This window comes from Rhyacophila brunnea, unplaced genomic scaffold (genome assembly GCF_057557595.1).
Source record: "Rhyacophila brunnea isolate RB1 unplaced genomic scaffold, BYU_Rbru_1.0 scaffold_23, whole genome shotgun sequence".
NCBI lineage: Eukaryota > Metazoa > Arthropoda > Insecta > Trichoptera > Rhyacophilidae > Rhyacophila > Rhyacophila brunnea.
In genome coordinates, this window is record NW_028232893.1 from 12,170,918 (window position 1) to 12,190,773 (window position 19,856).

Here is a 19,856-nt window from a genome sequence, read left to right on the forward strand (position 1 = left end):
TCGTCGAAGGTCAAAATTGAGTTTTTATTGTATTTTAAAACCATGATCCTGGACACTCCTTAAACGTTGTAGATAATCTATTTATATAATTTTGAAGCCTTATTATCCTTTATAGTTATTTTAAACATTTGATGACTGCATAAATTATTTTTGTTACATAAAATAGTATTCTTTTAAACCTCTCGCTCTAATGTTTTAGAATATATTCATATTTCGGTACATAACTGTGCAGTGGTGTTAAGATTTTTTACATTTATTAATTTTTAAACGCATTTATAAAACCATTAGCATAATTTATTACGAGATAATTTTTGTAAAATATTCACGATAAAAAATTATATTGATAATCTCTGTGATCCCAAATTTGACAAGAATTAGGCATTTTATTATTCAAAAAATCGGCAAGATTAACACATTTGAAGATAATTCTAAAGATACTTATTATAAGCTATGTCTTTGACCATTCAAGTGTGATAAACATCTTATGAATAATGATTGCTTTATAATAATTATTGACCTAAGAATAAGGTAGTGTTTTTTTGAAATACGCCATTTCTTTTGTCATTCCCCAGTAGTTAAGCTACAACATACGGTCGTAGCCATAAATTGACAAACTATAATTGAAATATTTTACAAAAATTATCTCGTAATAAATTATACTAATGGTTTTATAAATGCGTTTAAAAATTAATAAATGTATAAAAATCTTAACACCACTGCACAGTTATGTACTGAAATATGACTATATTCTAAAACATTAGAGCGAGAGGTTTAAAAGAATACTATTTTATGTAATAAAAATACTTTATGCAGTCATCAAATGTTTAAAATAACTATAAAGGATAATAAGGCTTCAAAATTATATAACTAGATTATCTACAACGTTTAAGGAGTGTCCAGAATCATGGTTTGAAAATACAATAAAAACTCAATTTTGACCTTCGACGAGCATGTCCCCCCTTAAGAGACAACAACTATGTTTAATAATATGTGAATGTATAACTAATCTGTTACCTGTTATTGTTGTGTAACGGGAAAATGGAAATATGTCATCGCTGTGCGATTATTCATCATTCAGGGGTTTTTTAAGGATCGCCGCGTTGACTATACTTTAATGATTAACAAGGAACAAGGAAATATGTACTCATTTAATTCATTATTGGGTTATATATTGACAATAAATTTATAAGTCAGTTTTCGCCTGTTTCTTCAACCAGTCTTCCTTGATCATATCAGCAGCCTTTTCTCCGATCATTATCGATGGTGCGTTGGTGTTCCCGCTGACTATATCTGGCATTATGCTCGCATCTGCTACCCTAAGACCTTCGATTCCAATGACCTTCAATCGTGGAGTCACAACAGCACCCTTGTCATCAGAAGGACCCATCTTGACTGTTCCCACGGGATGGTAAAGAGTTGTAGACGTATGTTTTATCATGCATTTCCAATAGTCTTGAGTCTTATATTTAAATTGATCACAAGCCTTTAGTTTTAGTTTTTCTACCTTTGCGTTTTCTTTTCTAAACGTATCTGTATCTTCTAATAGCATTATTTCTTCAATTGCTTTAATCATTACTTCAACATCTTCATTTTCTTTAAAGTAATTTGCGTATATCTTTGGTTTATCCAAAGGATTTTTAGTTCTTAACAATATTTTCCCTATTGATTTCGGCTTTAGCAGTGTTACAAATACTTGAATCGTTTCAGCTCCTTTATTGATCTCCTGAAACGATTTTACCAGTTCATCGTTGTATTGGGGGCTCTCGTAATATAGAGGTAAAAAGTACTTATCAGAAGCTGTTGAAATATGGAAATGGTATTGAATATCAGGGAAAAGTGATCCATCTTTCCTTGTATTGACAAATCCGACAATATTTAATGAACCCGCAGAAGCTAGTGGACCTCTGCGTTGAGTTAAATATGTAGACACAACCATTGATATATCTTCCACAGTCAATTCTTTAGCGACTCCTTCGTTAACTTTAAAAAAGACTGGTACGTAAACGTGATCCAGTAAATTCTCTCCCACTGGAAGATCTTTGACTAATTTAATTCCCATTTCTTTCAAGTGTTTCTTAGGTCCAACTCCTGACAGCATTAGCAGTTGTGGTGAATTTATCGCACCCGCTGATAAAATAACTTCTTTCTTTACTTTGATCGTCTTCTCTTCTCCTGTTTTAAGTTTTATTGTTAATCCTACAGCCTTTTTACCTTTTGCATCAAAATTGACCTTCGTTGCAATCGCATTTTTTACAACGTAAAGATTTTTTCGATCTTTGATTGAAGCAATAAATGCTTTTGCACTTGACATACGACTACCATGTTTTACGGTCCCTTGAGCTATGCCATATCCAAGAGTTTCTCCCGCATTCAAATCAGGTATAAATTTATACCCACGCTCTAGGGCCGCTGCAACAATCTTCTCCCCCAAAATCGGAGTATCATTATAGTGTCCGACATTCAAATACCCTCCAGTTCCATGATACTTCTCATAGTCCGTTGCTAATATCTCTGGTGCTTCAATGTGTTCGCTCTTTTTGAAGTATTTTAAAACATCTTTGTATCCCCAGCCAGGGTTTCCACTTTCCTCCCAGTCATCGTAGTCTTTTCGGTTTCCTCTTATGTAAACCATGGCGTTGATACCACTGGACCCACCTAACACCTTCCCTCTTGGCCATGCACAGCGCTGGTTTCGCATAGACAAGCATGACCGATCATCCTTCTCCGTATGATATTGCCAGTCACTATCGGTGAGCGCATTTGAAAGTAAAATTCCAGGAATCTGTAACAAATTCAAACCATTTTAATTTATCTGCCTTCTTGTAATCTAGTAAATTAGGCAAATACCATATCGTTTAAAGCAGGCCTATGCAAACTACGACCGGCCAAATATTTTGAGCTTTAATCGTATTTCTGAAAAAAAAAATCCTTTTTCTACATTTTAACGCCTTTTTACAACGTTTTTATTAGGTCGTATTCTTATTTGTCCGGTGGTTGTTTATTCAATACAATTCTTGCAATTGATTTTTATTAACTAACTTCCCGACTAGCTTAACATTTGAAACTTTTAGAATATATCAGAACACGATGCCAATGCATTTTTTTAATACTTTTAGCCATCTTTAAGTAGAATTGAATACATTTTCAGTTAATTCTGTTTTGTATGAAAAGTTATTTCGACACCATTATTGGTTGCTAGGGGTCTGGGGTCCTAGCAACTAAATTATTAATATATACGTGCGTTACTATGGAAATCAATATGACATTACAGTATTATTTCTATCAAGTACATTTTTTTTTTGATCGTTTAAGCTAGTCAAGTCAAGTTTATATGATTCAACAAAAAATTTAAAAACGTGGTATATAAAAAGTTATTTTTATCTTGTAATTATTAAAAATATAATTTACGATTTAAATTGCCCGTCGAGAAGAAATCTGCAAATTTACAAATTCAAGCAACTTAAAGATTCTGCTCGAAAAATGTTTGTTATGTTTTGGATCAACCTGCATATTATGTAAATAAACATGTTTAATTATGAATGTCAATAAAAACTCTTTACCATCAAGATTCACGGATTACCATTTACAAAATAGTCTTAAAAATTTTAACTACAAAATTAACACCTGAAATTAATAAAATGTTGAAAAATGTAAAACAGTTTCATTCTTCTCAATAAATTGTTGGCTATTATAAAATCATTATTTTTTTATGTTATAATTCCTTTTTCATGATTAAAAATAATGTATTTGGCCCTCCATTCAAAAAGTTTCCTAGGCCTGGTTTAGAGTGTTATAATTATAATATGTATTAATATATCTTAATTTATGGAGAATTTATGGATTTATCGAGTTTATGTAGATATTCTTTGAATAACGGTCTATATAAGAGTATTGTGATATCATACAAGGAATATTATATTTATAAGGAAATATACGGTAGATAATTATTGTGCAATAATAATTCTTTATTTGGACCTAATATGTTGAGCATGTGGCTGACATCCATTTCTCGTATAAAGAAAATTTGTTAAAACAAACCTCCAATCTGAGTAGGCCCATATGATCTTATTTATTGATCCTAATTTAGGATCGGACATGCTCGAAAAAAAAATCTCTCTTTCAATCGTACATCGTCCATAAATTGGATCCTAATTAGCTGACCTTTTGTCACATTTCGTCTTTTAGGGAGCCGGTCAGCCAGTGATCAATAAAGATCGAAATAATTATTATTTCTCTTGGCTTATTTTTTAATCAGAATATTGCAATTAATATAATAATAATTGCATTTGAATCCATAAATTAACAGATGCATTCTTCAAATCTGACAGTGTTTATCAGTTGCGTTTTTCTCTTGCAATAACGAATTAAATCCGTAAAACACTACCAATAATTTTCGTCTCCTTGTCGTGGCTAAGGGTGGAGATGTTAAGATTTGACATACATAATGCACATTAAACTTTGTCAGTCATACTTATTTGCTTTCATTTAACTAGGAATACAATTTGCAGATGGTGCTGGTTAGTAAAATTCAATTATCCCCTGATAATAATTAATAGTTTAGGTAAGCTGTGGGCGATCTCACACAATTAGTGCACACTTTTCCAGTCAATCTCGTTTATTTTCGTAGAATTAAGAAAACATAATATTACAGATGGTTTTTTTAAAATTCATTAGCCCCTGCCTAAATCAAACTATAAACAATAAAAACAATCTTCTATCTATAAAATATCTAAAATGATGTATGGTTTAATTTCATAATTTTAGATATTGTATTGATAAACGAATAGTTTTTTTACTATTTGGCTTGGATTAGGCAGCATTTAATTGAGTTTTAAAAACTAACAAACACTATCTACACATTGTAGTCTTAGTTTAGTGAAAACAAATACGTTTGACTGACGAAGTTTAGTGTGTACTATTTATGTCGGATCTTACCAGCCTACCTCCACGAGAATAACGAATTTCCATGTGTCCTTATTATTTACTAATTCACAAGCATCAGCTCGGCTCGTCCCTTTTCTCATTTGTATGGAAGTAAATTTCAACTAAAAAAATAATATAAATAGTTACGCTGATTTCTTTTATTTACGCAGAAATTTTACCTCTTAAAACACATTAAGGCTATACTTCAGCTGGGGCATGGTCTAAAACGATCGTGACTACGCGACGCGAAGATTTTGCAAATGACGCGTGCAGAACAAAACATAATTTGTCATAAAAAGTCAACATGCGTCCATTTAATGTTATGTTTATTGTTCTATTACTAATAATTATAATATATTCATTGGCATGTTTTCTTTTTCAAGTAAATGGGTAACGTTTTTTAGTCATCTTTACACGATTTAAGAATTAATTCCCCCGTCGCCATCACAAAACAAATTGACATGTTCACAGCTCGACTTTCGCACTCCGATTGCCAGCCAGTTCAAAATTTCGTCGCACCTATAGTTGAAAATTATTTGCCATTTCACTGAAGTATGCTCTTAAACAATGACATACTCGTATACATCAGCTACAAACGTTTCTGATTAAAATCTTTCAAGTGAGTAGGTCAAGAGCAAAATGGCTTCCCTAGATCATTTACAGAAAGGTACAATAAATTATATCATATTAATAATAAAGTGTACTGAGCTACTTTTGACCATTATCTAAAATAAAAATAATAAAGTCTAGTATAATTTAAACCTTTTAAAATTACAAGATAAACAGAATTTTTTATGTACAACGTTTTTAAATTTACTGTTGAATTATTATGCTCAATATGCTCAAACTTGTACTTTATATGGAGTAAATAAAAAACAAACAAACAAATATAAAATACTGAAATGTCATTTTGACATTTCATTTTGATTTCCGTAGTAACGCACGTATATATTAATAATTTAGTTGATAGGACCACCCCCTTAGCAACCAATAGTAGTCTTACTTTTTACGGATTTTTCTGAAATAACTTTCCATAAAAATCAGAATTAACTGAAAATGAATTCAATTCTGCTTAAAGATGGCTGGACTTGACTAGCTTAAACGATAAAAAATTTTGTACTTGAGAGAAATTATACTGAAATGTCATATTGATTTCCATAGTAACGCACGTATATATTAATAATTTAGTTGCTAGGACCCCAGACCCCTAGCAACCAATAATGCTTTCGAAATAACTTTTCATACAAAACAGAATTAACTGAAAATGAATTCAATTCTACTTAAAGATGGCTAAAAGTATTAAAAAATGCATTGGCGTCGTGTTCTGATATATTCTAAAAGTTTCAAATGTCTAGCTAGTCGGGAAGTTAGTTAAAAATCGATTGCAAGATTTGTACTGGACAAACAACCACCGGACAAACAAGAATACGAGCTAATAAAAACGTTGTAAAAATGGAGAGAAGGCATTTTGCCTCTTATCGACTCGAACGCTTTTCTGGGTTAAAGCTAATTTATTTCGATCGTCCTCTCACTATAATCGGATCAAATGATATATTGAAATGACATGCTTGTTCTTGACACGCATAAAGCTGAGTGCATCACTTAATATAATATGCAATTAGGTAAGGCCGTGCAGTATCGATTGAATGTGCATTTACACTAGTTTTTCCTACGCATAAAATTGTACACGTCTTAAAAACTGATTAATATCGTCTTTCACTGCCCCCATACAACATAATTATTACCTTGCATGAGTGACCCTCAATTAAGACATGGACAATATGAAGTAATGTCATATTATATAGTTGGTCTCGTACTGATTGTGATGAAGATTGTTTTTCGTTTTTATTACCTCACTCTCAGCAGTTGGATTGCCACCAGCTTCCACCAAGAGAACTTTCCAATTGTCCACCTCCGTGAGTCTGTTCGCTATGACAGATCCTGCTGAACCAGACCCAACCACCACGAAGTCAAATTCTTGGAGCCCTTAAATGAAAATACTTTATATTAATAAGGAACACGAAAACACAAAAAAAGATGAGAGGAAGCTGGATATCTTTGAAAGAATGATATTAAGAAGAGTCTTCGGAGCTGTATGTGAGGAGGATGGCACGTGGCGAGGAAGCTACAATCATGAAATATATGCGTTGTATGAAGATCCCCCTGTAGTCTCACACGTGAAAGTGGGGCGACTTCGTTGGGCAGGCCATGTCTCAAGAATGGAAGACACCCAACCACCAAAGAGGCTTCTCTTCAACAGACCAGAAAGGAAAAGGATGGTCGGGAGACCTAGACTGCGGTGGCTGGACTGTATATATAGAAAGAGACACAGCATCCCTGAGACTAAGGCGGTGGTGGGAGCTTGCGACAGACAGAGGGAAGTGGACACGTTTCCTGGAGGCGGCCAAGACCCACATTGGGTTGTAGTGCCGATTATGATGAATAAGGAACACGGTTAAATTCCGAAAGCAAAATTCATACGAATAAATATTGAATTAAATTTACTATAGACATGGATTACTGGCAGTTTTCTTCTTTCAATTAGATATTTGCTTTTGTCGCTTGTGATATTTAGTTTATGAAGAATGAATAATTAATAAGATAGAAATACGAAATCCAGTCGCCAAGGTTTTGAAGTATTTGTATTGGATTAATGACAGTTATACCGTAAAACGGAATAAATACAAACCCCTCTTAGTATCATCAAATATCACCAATATTACGTAACGAGATTTAATGCATAATAATATTATGTTGCACACCTAAATATTCAATAATTACCTATTCTCTAACACTTCCGTTAATTTGTTGAAGTACTCTAAATCCTATATTTCTCCACACTCGAGAATTTTACATACTAACAGCATAATCAAGAAGGTAAATAAACGCTTTAAAGCATTTTATTTCAAAAGTTCCGCACAATTTAATTTTTTGTTTTTTAGAATTTAAATAATCTAACTGAGGTTTTCTTTAAATTAATAATAACACAAAAAATCTAATTGAAATATTAGAGAATAATTAGATTGTTACATTTTGATTTTCATTGCTATGAAATAATATGTCTACAAGTTTTTTAAGCGAAATTTATGTCAGCTGTAAGGCTATTCTAACTCGCATTTGAAGTCGGATTTTACTAGACAATTCTTTGAAGCATCCCACTTCGATTATGTATTATTAATTGTATTCCCGCATTTAGTGGGAACTAATATAAACAGTTTGGTGGATTAAGGAGAATCCTATGTGCCAACAGAGAACTTAGCGGAAAAATACGAAGCTTGCAATTTGAGAATTATTTTTGATAATTTACAATTTCAACTGTATTAATTAATAAATATGTATTTGAAAACATTAGAAAATCGAGCTTAAATATTGGGACCATACCTAAATAAGATTTCATATAAATAAAAAGGATTTCAAGTTATACACATTTATATTTTTTATAATAATCGATGTTTTTTTAAATATATATAAAAAATATTAAAACTATGAATTAGTCAAAAATCTAAACTGTAAAAAATTAGAAACTTAATTAACTAAATTTTAATAATAAATATAACCATAAAAATAATGTAATAATAACTTAACCTATGTACCAAATATGTGACAAATTCACATTTTTTTTACAATACTTGTAAGTTTATCTTTGACTTAAAAAAAATCTATTTCATGTTTTAAGATACATATTTATTAATTAATACAAATTAAATTGTAAATTATAAAAATAATCTCAAATTGCAAGCTACGTATTTTTCCGTTAGGTTCTTTTTGGCATATAATTATATCCCGCTTAATAGCTGTCATAACTAACTATTACCGTCTCCGAGAAGCTGGTCTGTGTAGTCTTCTGGCCATTTCCCTGGGCTTAATATGTCACACTGCGCAGCCAGGAGTGTGCTGAACGTCGTCATCAACATCGAAGAGAAGGCTCCAGGCGCCGCGCACGACCCTGCCATAGTCATCACGTCCATGATGGCTCTGATATTCTTCGCTTCTTATATATCTGTAATTAAATTACACTAATATAATATGTGTTCTTCTTTGATTAAAAATTCGCCAGTCATATAACGAGTTGTAAAATTACATGATTAGGTATAATATATGATTTCTTTCTCTTTATTTTTCTTTTAACCATATTCGTATTTTCGATCTAAAAACGGGTATTTTGTTCGATTTCGATAAATACTGGAATCCCTGTTTTGATTTACCGGTATTGCAAACCTTAAATTCCTTATGTAGGTATCAGTATTTGTTGACGACTTATTAAACTTTCAATATTCCAATTTTACATACATAATTCTGAGAACAGTTCGTCAGTAAGACGCCCCGCAGGAATCGAGCCTGCATCTCTCGGGTATAGCGCCCACGCACATAGATGACTATGCTGAAGGAGTCATACTTAATTGCGACAAATTTTTACTAATGACTTTTAATACCCACTGAAGCGCTTTCTAAATTGAGCTACTATTGGCGATCGGCGTTTGTATTTTAAATTAATATAGGTATTACTTTAATTACTAACTGACGTCACGGATCAATCCAAGATTTTTGGTTGTAACTTACTTGAACTTCCTAATAATTTTTAATTAGCTAAAATTTGTCGCAATTATGATGCAGGAGCAAGATGCGAGAGATGCAGGTTCGATTACCGCAGGGAGTTTTACTTTTTTCCTAAGATTTTTTCTATTGGTTATAATATTACATTTTCTCGGAAGTGTTTTCAAAATTATCTTTATTCAATAATTAGAATGTTACATTCTTAAATCTTGTGAATTGTTAATTGAATAAAGAAAATAGTTCATTCCAAATTAGATTGTACCCCCATGTATGTATATAGGACGATGGGCGAAAAAATTCTTGCCGTGCTAACAATTACCTTCCCTTATAAATAATAACTTTTTTTATTAGTCTAAATTATGATAGTGCATAGTTTGGATATATAATTATAGTGGCCTACGCGTCATCACAATCATCTAAGAAAATCTTGCTGTTCTTTCACGTAGATGTCAATGCCCCTGACATCGTCACCCACGTAATTCTACACTGTTGTAGGTATATTAATAAAAATTTAACCCATTTACCCACCTACCGTATGATAATATTTTGTAAGGTATACTATTTATAAGTTTTTTTTCGGTTAAATAGGTAAGTATATGAAAAATTTATATTTCTTGGTAATGTAATGTAAAATTTTTATTATGTGTTTTTTTTGCTTTATTTTTAATTAAATGTCAAAAGTTTAATATGTTTAGATTGTAAGCCAAAAATAGTTTTTGAATATGCGAATTTATCGAATTTACATAATCAAACAATAACATTTTTTTTATTTACAACACTGTTTTTTACGCAGAATTCAGCTTCGTGTGCCAAAATATTTTCAACTGATTCGATAAATTTTTATTGAACTGATTCATGAAACCACATAATATTTAGATCTCCGGATGACATACCTATATATTCACATCTGTTAATTACTATTATTAATGTCACCTTGAACCGGGGTCAAAATATTTATAAAAATATTAATAAAACACAAATAATTGGACTCACTGCAATATGTAAAATTAATTCTTAAATAATACTATATAACTCATAACACAATATTCATTAACGTGTGATTTTTTCTTTTTTTCCAGGTATGCTAGAACATCTTACGAATTGAAACGAGTGTCTTCACAGTAAAAGGTAACGCTTTCACCTGTGACAAATTATTTCTTTCGACACGTAAACTATGCTAACATTCGCCAATTTTCACAATCAAACGTGTATATTTTTGGTATTAGGAAACTTATGAAGGGTGTGCACTTTTACGGATCAATATAACACTATAATCAACGAATATTGAAAACATTTGCCGGGGAACTGATTCCACTATAACATCAACATTGACCACTTTATGGTATTTCCATACGATGAATTATTTTTTTTTATTTGGAAGTTATTTGATAAAGGATGCAGAGATTCTATTATTTAACTGAATTCTTTGCATGTATTCTTTATAAACGTAATAAAACAACATTATCCAATAGGCCAGTGATAATAATTTAAAAAAAAAACTATAAAAAAGTTTTACAGATAAACGAAGAATGACGATATAGCCATGCGTATTTTCTTCGGTTTTTAATATTATTCTTACCAATCGATGCACAAACGCAAACAGCGAAATTCATTCATAAGTGACAGATCGCATTGTACAAAAATAACAGACAAATACCTACTTTTAAAGAATAAGCATTGCGTTTAATGTAAATAATTATATAATTGCACAAGTTGGTCCTTAGAATTTACGAATTTATTGATAGGACAATTAAAAATAAAAATATTCTATCGACAAACGTAATAAAAATTATCGGTAATCATTCAAATATAATAGCTGCTTATTATTTTGCCTCAAACATAATCGCTAAAAATTAGAAAACCATTCATTGCTCTCACTATCTATTTTAAAATTTTGAAAACAATGCAAAACAATATTCAAAGAATAAAAGATATGCCTTTGGCTGGAAACACGGTAAAAGATAGAATGTCAAGAACTCAATTGTATTTTTTTTAACTATTTTTCCACGAAAACCTGCTCGGTACGTCAGACATTGAAATAATAATATTTGGAACTTTTGGCACACGCACGAAAAAGGTTCGCCAACTCTGCAATAGACAAACTAGTATTGATGAAAAAGTAAAGCTTTCAGTTTTCTTTTATTTAAGATGAATAGACAACCTTTTTAAAACACTGCAACAGACCATGTGGCCCAATGACTATCACTACTAGTGTAGTGAAACAATGTTGCAGTAGTAGAAGTGAAGCAATCAGATAAACAACCAAAATTTTAGAAAATTACATAAATGTGCTCTACTTGGTCGAGGAATCGAATCTGGAGCCCTCGAACTATGAGAGCCGCCGTTATAGTGCACTTCAAAGTAGTTAATTTTAATTTAATTTAATTTTTTTAATATTTTTTTTTGTGGTTCAATAATCATTTGATTCAGGCCTTTTCCCGATGAACTCTTGTGTACGCTGATTATAATATGTATTTACGACCACTGGGCTACCGTGGCATCTTAACTAATAATTATAAATTTCGTTATTTGAAAGAAAATAAATGTAAGTATGTATGTACATGACTTTGTCCACTGAATACTAATGCAATACAGTAGAAAAGCAATATTGATATTACGACACATTTAACTGCGGTAAATGTTGGTAAGAAAAATGTAATGTTAACTTAACTTAACTTAGAACTAAATAACAAAAAAAAAAACTTTGAAAGTCCATCAAAAATATTATTAAATTTACTTAACTTAGCTATAGATCAATCAACATACCAAATTTAATATCCTATGATTTTGATTTCTATTGACAGATTCTACGGATCACTTCGAATATATGTACGTCTTCGTAGAAATGAAAACACACACTTCTACTGGTTATATCTTTCGAAATGGTGTAACTGACTTCTTTTGAACAGGTTTCAGTGTTGCCGTGTTTTGTTTTGTCAAAAATTATCGTACATTTAAAAATTAGGTATAGGGCACAAATCGGAGAACACAAAATTAATGGGTACTGGCTTACCCGACTGGGTGTGGTATAACATGCAACGGGTCTCGAGTGTTGAAAAATATGGGATAATCTTAAACACGTGTTAGAATATGTTATTTTCAATAGTTACGTCTGTGTGATAATAATGTGCATTCAAATTTGTTACGTAAATGTGAACGTGTATCCACGGCTCGAAATGGACCGGAACGCACCGGAGCGCCGTTCCTTTTCGTGAAATCGGTAAAGTTATCGCTCCGTCTCGTGGAATAAATAATTTGACCGTCTGAGCTAGATATGCCATATAACAAAAATCTAACAAACTTATTTTTATGAAATACACATAACATTTGATAACTATGTTAATATCTTCAGAAAATTTCCGAGCGCTCCGGTTCGTAAACTTTTCCATTTCGAGCGCTGCGTGTATCAGATATTGAGTGCCGCCGGCATGCTTTGTTATATTTCGGGTTTACAGCTTGACCGCTATAAAATACCCTGCTTCAAAATATTGGTCCAAGGCGATGGAATTTACAGTTTTATTTATTAATCTGTTCTGTGTTACAAGCCCTTTTTTTCTTCTGAATTACCGATTATTTTTTCTATCTTCGGAACTAGTTTTTATACCTTTTTTCAACTCAAAAGTTTCCGTTCAAAAACCACATTCAAGAGCTTTTTTGATTTTCCTAGCGGCCAATCGAAAATATTATCTACTTTCATATTCGCATTTCCTTGATTTCATATAAAAAATTCAATAGTATTTCTGCTCACTTACTGTGTTAATACAATTTATAATTTTTATCATTCATACTACGAGAATTAAAATATTAGTGGTATACTAATCCATACTATAATTATGGTACAGTTGGCAACACTTACAAGTTTTGGTCAATAAGAGCTTTATAATTTACATAATATACCAATTGCATCGATACTACGATTTAGAATTTTGATAAACCATCTCAAATTCCAGTATGCAAGTAAGTAGTCGTACCTAGTAAAACCTCAGAACACACTTGGATTTTATTTGTTACTTACAAATAAGGATGCTCTTAGAATTGTTCTTTAAGACGATACATCAGTGAAACGGCAAATAATTTTCAACTATAGGCGCGACGAAATTTTGGACTCGCTAGCATTCGGAGAGCGAACGTCGAGGTGTGAATACGTCAATTTGTTTCGTGATGGCGACGGGGGTATTAATTCTTAAATCGTGTAAAGATGACTAAAAACGTTACCGATTTACTTGAAAAAGAAAACATGTCAATGAATATATTATTATTGTTACTAATAGAACGATAAACAGAACATTAAATTGACGCATGTTGGATTTATACAATGACATTATTAATGGACGACGCACTCAGAACAGTAGCTAGCAAGTAAATTCACTCATAGCGACATTCGCACGTGCATAGGTAGACGTCACGCAATATCCATTATGCGATATCACGCATCGGGAATTTATAGCAATATCACCTTTATTGTAATGGCGTTAGAACAGTGTTTCTAGTATCAATGTTCGTTTGAGCGAACCCGTTCGAACCGAACCATTCGGCAGACCCAACAAAAAGCATCGGGAATTTATAGCAATATCACCATTATTGTAATGGCGTTAGAACAGATTATGCCATTCGGCAGACCCGACAAAAAAGTGAGTGTCATTTTTTTTCCAGATGCTTCGTCCATATTAATGTCATTGGATTTATATGACAAATTATATTTCATTCGGCATGCGTCATTTGCACCCACGACCCGCAATCCGCGCATCGCCTAGCCACGATCTTTTTAGACCATGCCTCAACTGAGGTATAGCCTTAAGTAGGTTTCTATTTCTACCATACTAAAATAAATCGTTGTGCAATTGTTATCATTGTTATCAAACATTTTAGTATAAATAATTCGCATGATTCCTTCCATGTATAGTGGTACCTACATATATTAAACATTTTTTTATTAGTAAACAACGTACATCGTGTTAGTGCAGTTACATAGTGTTGCCAATAATATTGTTTTTAACAAAAATATGCCAAATATGATAATAAAATAAGCTAGTTGGCAGAATAAAATGCTGTATGTCTTCACCCACGATGATCGCGTGGCAAGCGTCGGCCTATAGCATCGTGAGTCCCAGGTTCGAATCCTGGGTCTGGCAAGTACCTACACATATTGTTTTTAAATTTGTGTATGACTCCGAGTATGGACCTAATAGATTGATCAAGTGACTGACATCCATTTCTCGTAAAAACAAAATCTGTTAATAAAAACCTCCACTCTGTGGAGGCTCATAATATGATCCTATGAGGATCTGACATGGTCGGAAATGAAAATGAAAATTTCTTCAAAATTTAAATATTGTCGAGAAACTTAACAAAAAAATGTGTCATAAATTTATTAACATTGTTTTTACAATAACAAAGATCGAAAAATAATTTTGTATTTTACATCTAATAAAATAGGTAATAAAATTAAAAATTCATGCAGGTAAAATATTTTATCTTGATTTATCTGGCTGTAACGCAGTGCAACGCACTCACAGACGCACACATATAAACTCTAGCTGCTGCGCAGTGAACACATTCAGCGCTTCGACATGCATATTGACAGGTGGCACTGCCATCTAGTATTGTTTTCCAATACGATATAAAGTACGTAACAATACGCACAAATCCCGTATAATTTTCTAGCTTTATTTTAAGCTGTTTGCGGTGTCAAAAAACGATAGATTTATTCAAAAATGTTAGATTTAGCATAAAACCTTAAGTAGCAAATGAAAAATCGGACATACTTTGTTATTATTGAAAATTCAATAAAATGTTCGTATTTTTATTCTAACATTATTTAGGTACTTCCAAACCCTTCAATTATTATATATCTAGTAGGTATTTAGACTTGGTACAGTCCGTTACAATTCGTCACCTTAATACTACAACTAGATACATTATTGAAGAAAAAAATAAATAAACGGTACTTAGACTATAATTATTATTGAAAATAAAAATGAAAAATTGTGCTTGTCTAATTAAGAGCAATTAAATATTATTCAATTGTATGACATAATATTGTAGATATATTATTTAATGCATTTATAGTTTTAGTGTTATCTAATATTTTCAAACACAAAATTACTACAGTTCCCATTAACTTCTGACTTACCTAGTTTTATTATTTTGTAGAGAAGGAAATGTAGAATCATATTATTTAATAGCTATCTGAAAAACAGTGAAAATCAAGTTATCTAGTTGTAGTATTGAGGTGACAAATTGATCAATAATTATTAATATTAGACGCAACGTTTTGATCACAAAAAGCTAAGCTGTCAACAGATTATTATTTGATTACTTACAGTATTATACTTATTCACACACCATTTAGTATTTAGTTAGATCTGTTTTGCCGTAACTTATAACGGGGAAAAATACAAAATTTGTTTAACTGTTAATATTGAGTAATTATTATAATGTTTGTATCTTGTTTTGGAACAATCTGTCCCGACTGCTGCCCGCTAACAACTGAAATCGATTTAATAGTATAGCGAGGTATCGTTGTATAATAGAGAGAATGATATTGATAAGTTAAATCGATAACCTCAAACGTGTTTCTAACATTATTCATTTTGTTAATTGCCCAATTATCGATATGCTATATTTATATATAATGCTATAAATTTACATATTACCATAATTATGATTATTTAATATGCACAACGCTTATTATTTTAGTACTTAGCTATTTAACTTTATTTATTATCATTTGATTAAACTTAATTTACTAATTTTAACCAAATACTTTAACTATAACTCTAATTTAACAAATACTATTAACTAAATTTAACCAAATACAAGCAAGGTTTAAGACGATACTTCAGTGAAACGGCAAATAATTTTCAACTATAGGCGCGACGAAATTTTGGACTCGCTGGCAATCAGAGAGCAAACGTCGAGGTGTGATTACGTCAATTTGTTTCGTGATGGCGACGGGGGTATTAATTCTTAAATCGTGTAATGATGACTAAAAACGTTACCCATTTACTTGAAAAAGAAAACATGTAATGAATATATTATTATTGTTACTAATAGAACAATAAACAGAACATTAAATGGATGCATGTTGGATTTATATGACAAATTGTATTTCGTTCGGCAGGCGTCGTTTGCACAATAAGGCTTTACTTCAGCTGGGACACGGTCTAAAACGATCGTGACTACGTGACGCGAAGATTGTGCAAATGACGCGTGCAGAACAAAACATAATTTGTCATAAAAAGTCAACATGCGTCCATTTAATGGTAAGTTTATTGTTATATTACTAATAATAATAATAATATATTCATTGACATGTTTTCTTTTTCAAGTAAATGGGTAACGTTTTTTTGTCACCTTTACACGATTTAAGAATTAATTCCCCCGACGTCATCACAAAACAAATTGACGTGTTCACAGCTCGACTTTCGCTCTCCGATTGCCGGCCAGTCCGAAATTTCGTCGCACCTATAGTTGAAAATTGAACACCCACGGTGGCCGCGCGGCTTAAGCGTTGGACTATCACGCCGTGGGTCTCAGGTTCGCATCCTGAGTCTGGCAAGAACACATTGTTTTTTTTTCAATTTGTGTGTGATTCAGGGTATGGACCTAATAGGTTGAGCAAGTGGCTGATCGGACTTGGTCGAAAAAAAAACAGTTTAAAATTATTATCCGTTTCACTGAAGTACAGTCTTAAGAATGTCAGATTATTATTATTGAAAATACACAATTAAAAAAAAAAGAACTCGGGAAACAATATACCTACGTACATATCAATGGCGAAGGTTGGACGTAGGCTGTTAAGATCCGCCATTAAAGATCCGAACCGGAGCGCCATTTTTAATTTTTTGACTAGCCGGAGCGGTAGTGTCGAGGTTTTCCGGTCCATTTCGAGCGCTGCCTACTATATTATGTAGATTATGTTGATGCTCACCTTATCAGTCCATATTTGCCAAAGCACATCAATATTGGCTAAGTTAAGTAGATGCACGCGTGTATGACAAACTAACTATATCTACAAAACTCTTATCTGTGTATCACTCATTTGATTACAGTATATGATGGTCCCCTGAGTGAAGTGTTGCATTGACGAACGCCAATAAAGAGTATAAAACATTTATAACTACCTTCCAAAATTCCAGAACATTTCTAAGGTTAAGAAAATGTTATGAAAGACTTTTGACAAATATCTTTTAAGAAAAATATATTATAAAAACTTTTAAAGTACCTAGGCTATATTTTATTTACGATACAAATCAAGCTTCAATATTGGGACCATACCTAAAATAAAATTTGATATAAATAAAAAGAATTTCAAGTTATACACATTTATATTTTTATGAAAATCGATGTATTTTATAATAAATATAAAAAATATTAAAACTAAGAATTAGTCAAAAATCTCATAGGTGATGCTTAGAAAACTTAATAAACTGAATTTTAATAATAAATATGCCCATAAAATATATGTAATAATAAGGTGCGATCCGATTTAACAAATTCACATTTTATTACATTTTTTACAATTGTAAGTTTATCTTTAACTAAAAATAAAAACATTTTTCTTTTTATTGCTTTCAGATACATATTTATTAACACAGTTGAAATTGTAAATTATCACAAAAATGTCTCAAATTGCAAGCTTCGTATTTTTCCGCTAGGTGCCTCTAGTAGGTAGTAGGTATAGGATTTGTTTTAAATAATGTTCTCACATAATATCGTCACTGTTCTGGCAGAAGACACTAATTCGAAAAAATGACATACTGAGTTAGTTATACCATAATGTTCCTTATTTCAAACTTTACCGACTGGAAACCTTCTTAATAAATAAACAGTCTTTATTTTAAAGTCATCCTTTTTACGATTACTTAATAAACTCATATGTTAGATCATTTCAAACATTTTAACGACTTCAAAGTCAAATTACTCAAAACTAGTATTCTCCAGTTAGTGTGTTCTGCCAGAACGAGACGATATTATCCCCTGTTTACTAATGAATCAATTAATCTACTTAAAGTGCATCTAATGAATAATGTTATATCAAACATGGACGTTATAGAGAATCTAATAAATCATCATGAATTTAGAAGGCAACTAATTATAGGCGTTAACAAAAAGCCCTTGATTGTTGATAAACCACTCATGAAACGTAATTACAGCAAAAACCCACTTACTAACTGTATACCTGAATATCACAAAGCAATTAATGATACTGTATTAGAAAATACTGTACACGTTATACTGTGCACACTGATAAAGCTCAAATTACATTGGCAGATTCTTACGGCGATCGTCTGCCACGATCGTTTCCTCGAGTCGTCGCCGAAATAGAACAATAATTATTCGTACTTTTAGTGCCCGATTCACACATCGATCGATGACAGTTGGACCGAAGATTACCGAGCACTTACGAAAATATTCGAATTACACAAGGAGCCTCCAACAAGCCATAGTTTCTTAACTTCATTATTTTAAAAGACATTATTAAAACAAAATAAAATATTCTACTAAATTTCGGATAGTCTCTACTAGCATTTAGAATGACAACAAGAATTACTCACCGATGTCCTATTGTGAATGACAACAAAATCACATCGACAAATGCGGCATAGGTACTAGACGTTTTTCAATATGCGACCTGGTTAAGTAATAACTAGCACTATGATCGACATTCATAGTTTCGTGCCGCGGCCTGTCTATAGAGGGCTTTGCTGCGCGCACATACTCCGATCGGGCCTCGCACTTTCTATAATCGTCTCTTACTTTGAAAGTCTCCAATTTACTAATTAAATAAAAAAAAATATTTAATTGATGTTAATTGGCACGGTCATTTACAGGGAATATTATATTATTATAATGCTGCATCCATAGACATTTCAATGCAAGAGTGCAAGAAAATTACAAATAATAAAAAAAATGCTTACTCATTAATTTTTGGAAACTTTTCTTACTTCTGCCTCTCCGTCAAGACAAGTGTTTTTGAAAATTATTATTTCTATTCAAGAGTATTTACTCTATTTACTTTATACCTAACATTTTGCAGTACCAACAAGTTTTAATCCAATAAAACATTCTGTGTACATAGGTATTTAATATTGTTATCTTTGGTCAGTGGTGGCGAAATAGATAACGGGACGCCCGTGTCAAAAATAATTAAACGGACGAAATTATCTTTATATTAGGCAATTAATTGCTTGTGTTATTTTGATATACAAAATTATTCTTATCGTCTTAAGGGGGGACATGCTCGTCGAAGGTCAAAATTGAGTTTTTATTGTATTTTCAAACCATGATCCTGGACACTGCTTAAACGTTGTAGATAATCTATTTATATAATTTTGAAGCCTTATTATCCTGTATAGTTATTTTAAACATTTCAT

At 31.8% G+C, this 19,856-nt stretch overlaps 1 protein-coding gene across 4 annotated transcripts; it reads right to left on the reverse strand.

The window, feature by feature from the left end:
- Positions 1-1,130: 1,130 nt before the first annotated feature.
- LOC147069505 (glucose dehydrogenase [FAD, quinone]-like) lies at positions 1,131-19,451 on the reverse strand. Of its 4 annotated transcripts, XM_085950425.1 has the most exons (5): positions 19,401-19,451; positions 19,038-19,258; positions 8,738-8,923; positions 6,776-6,909; positions 1,131-2,782 (listed from the first exon to the last, which is right to left on the reverse strand). In XM_085950425.1, the coding sequence occupies exons 3-5, from the start codon at positions 8,889-8,891 to the stop codon at positions 1,184-1,186; spliced, it is 1,887 nt and encodes a 628-aa protein (XP_085806551.1). In that variant the 5' UTR covers positions 8,892-8,923; positions 19,038-19,258; positions 19,401-19,451; the 3' UTR covers positions 1,131-1,183. The 4 variants fall into 4 exon arrangements, with proteins under 4 accessions (XP_085806551.1, XP_085806549.1, XP_085806550.1 ...); XM_085950423.1 differs by lacking the exon at positions 19,038-19,258; XM_085950424.1 differs by lacking the exons at positions 19,038-19,258; positions 19,401-19,451 and adding an exon at positions 15,801-15,968.
- Between the last annotated feature and the right edge of the window lie 405 nt (positions 19,452-19,856).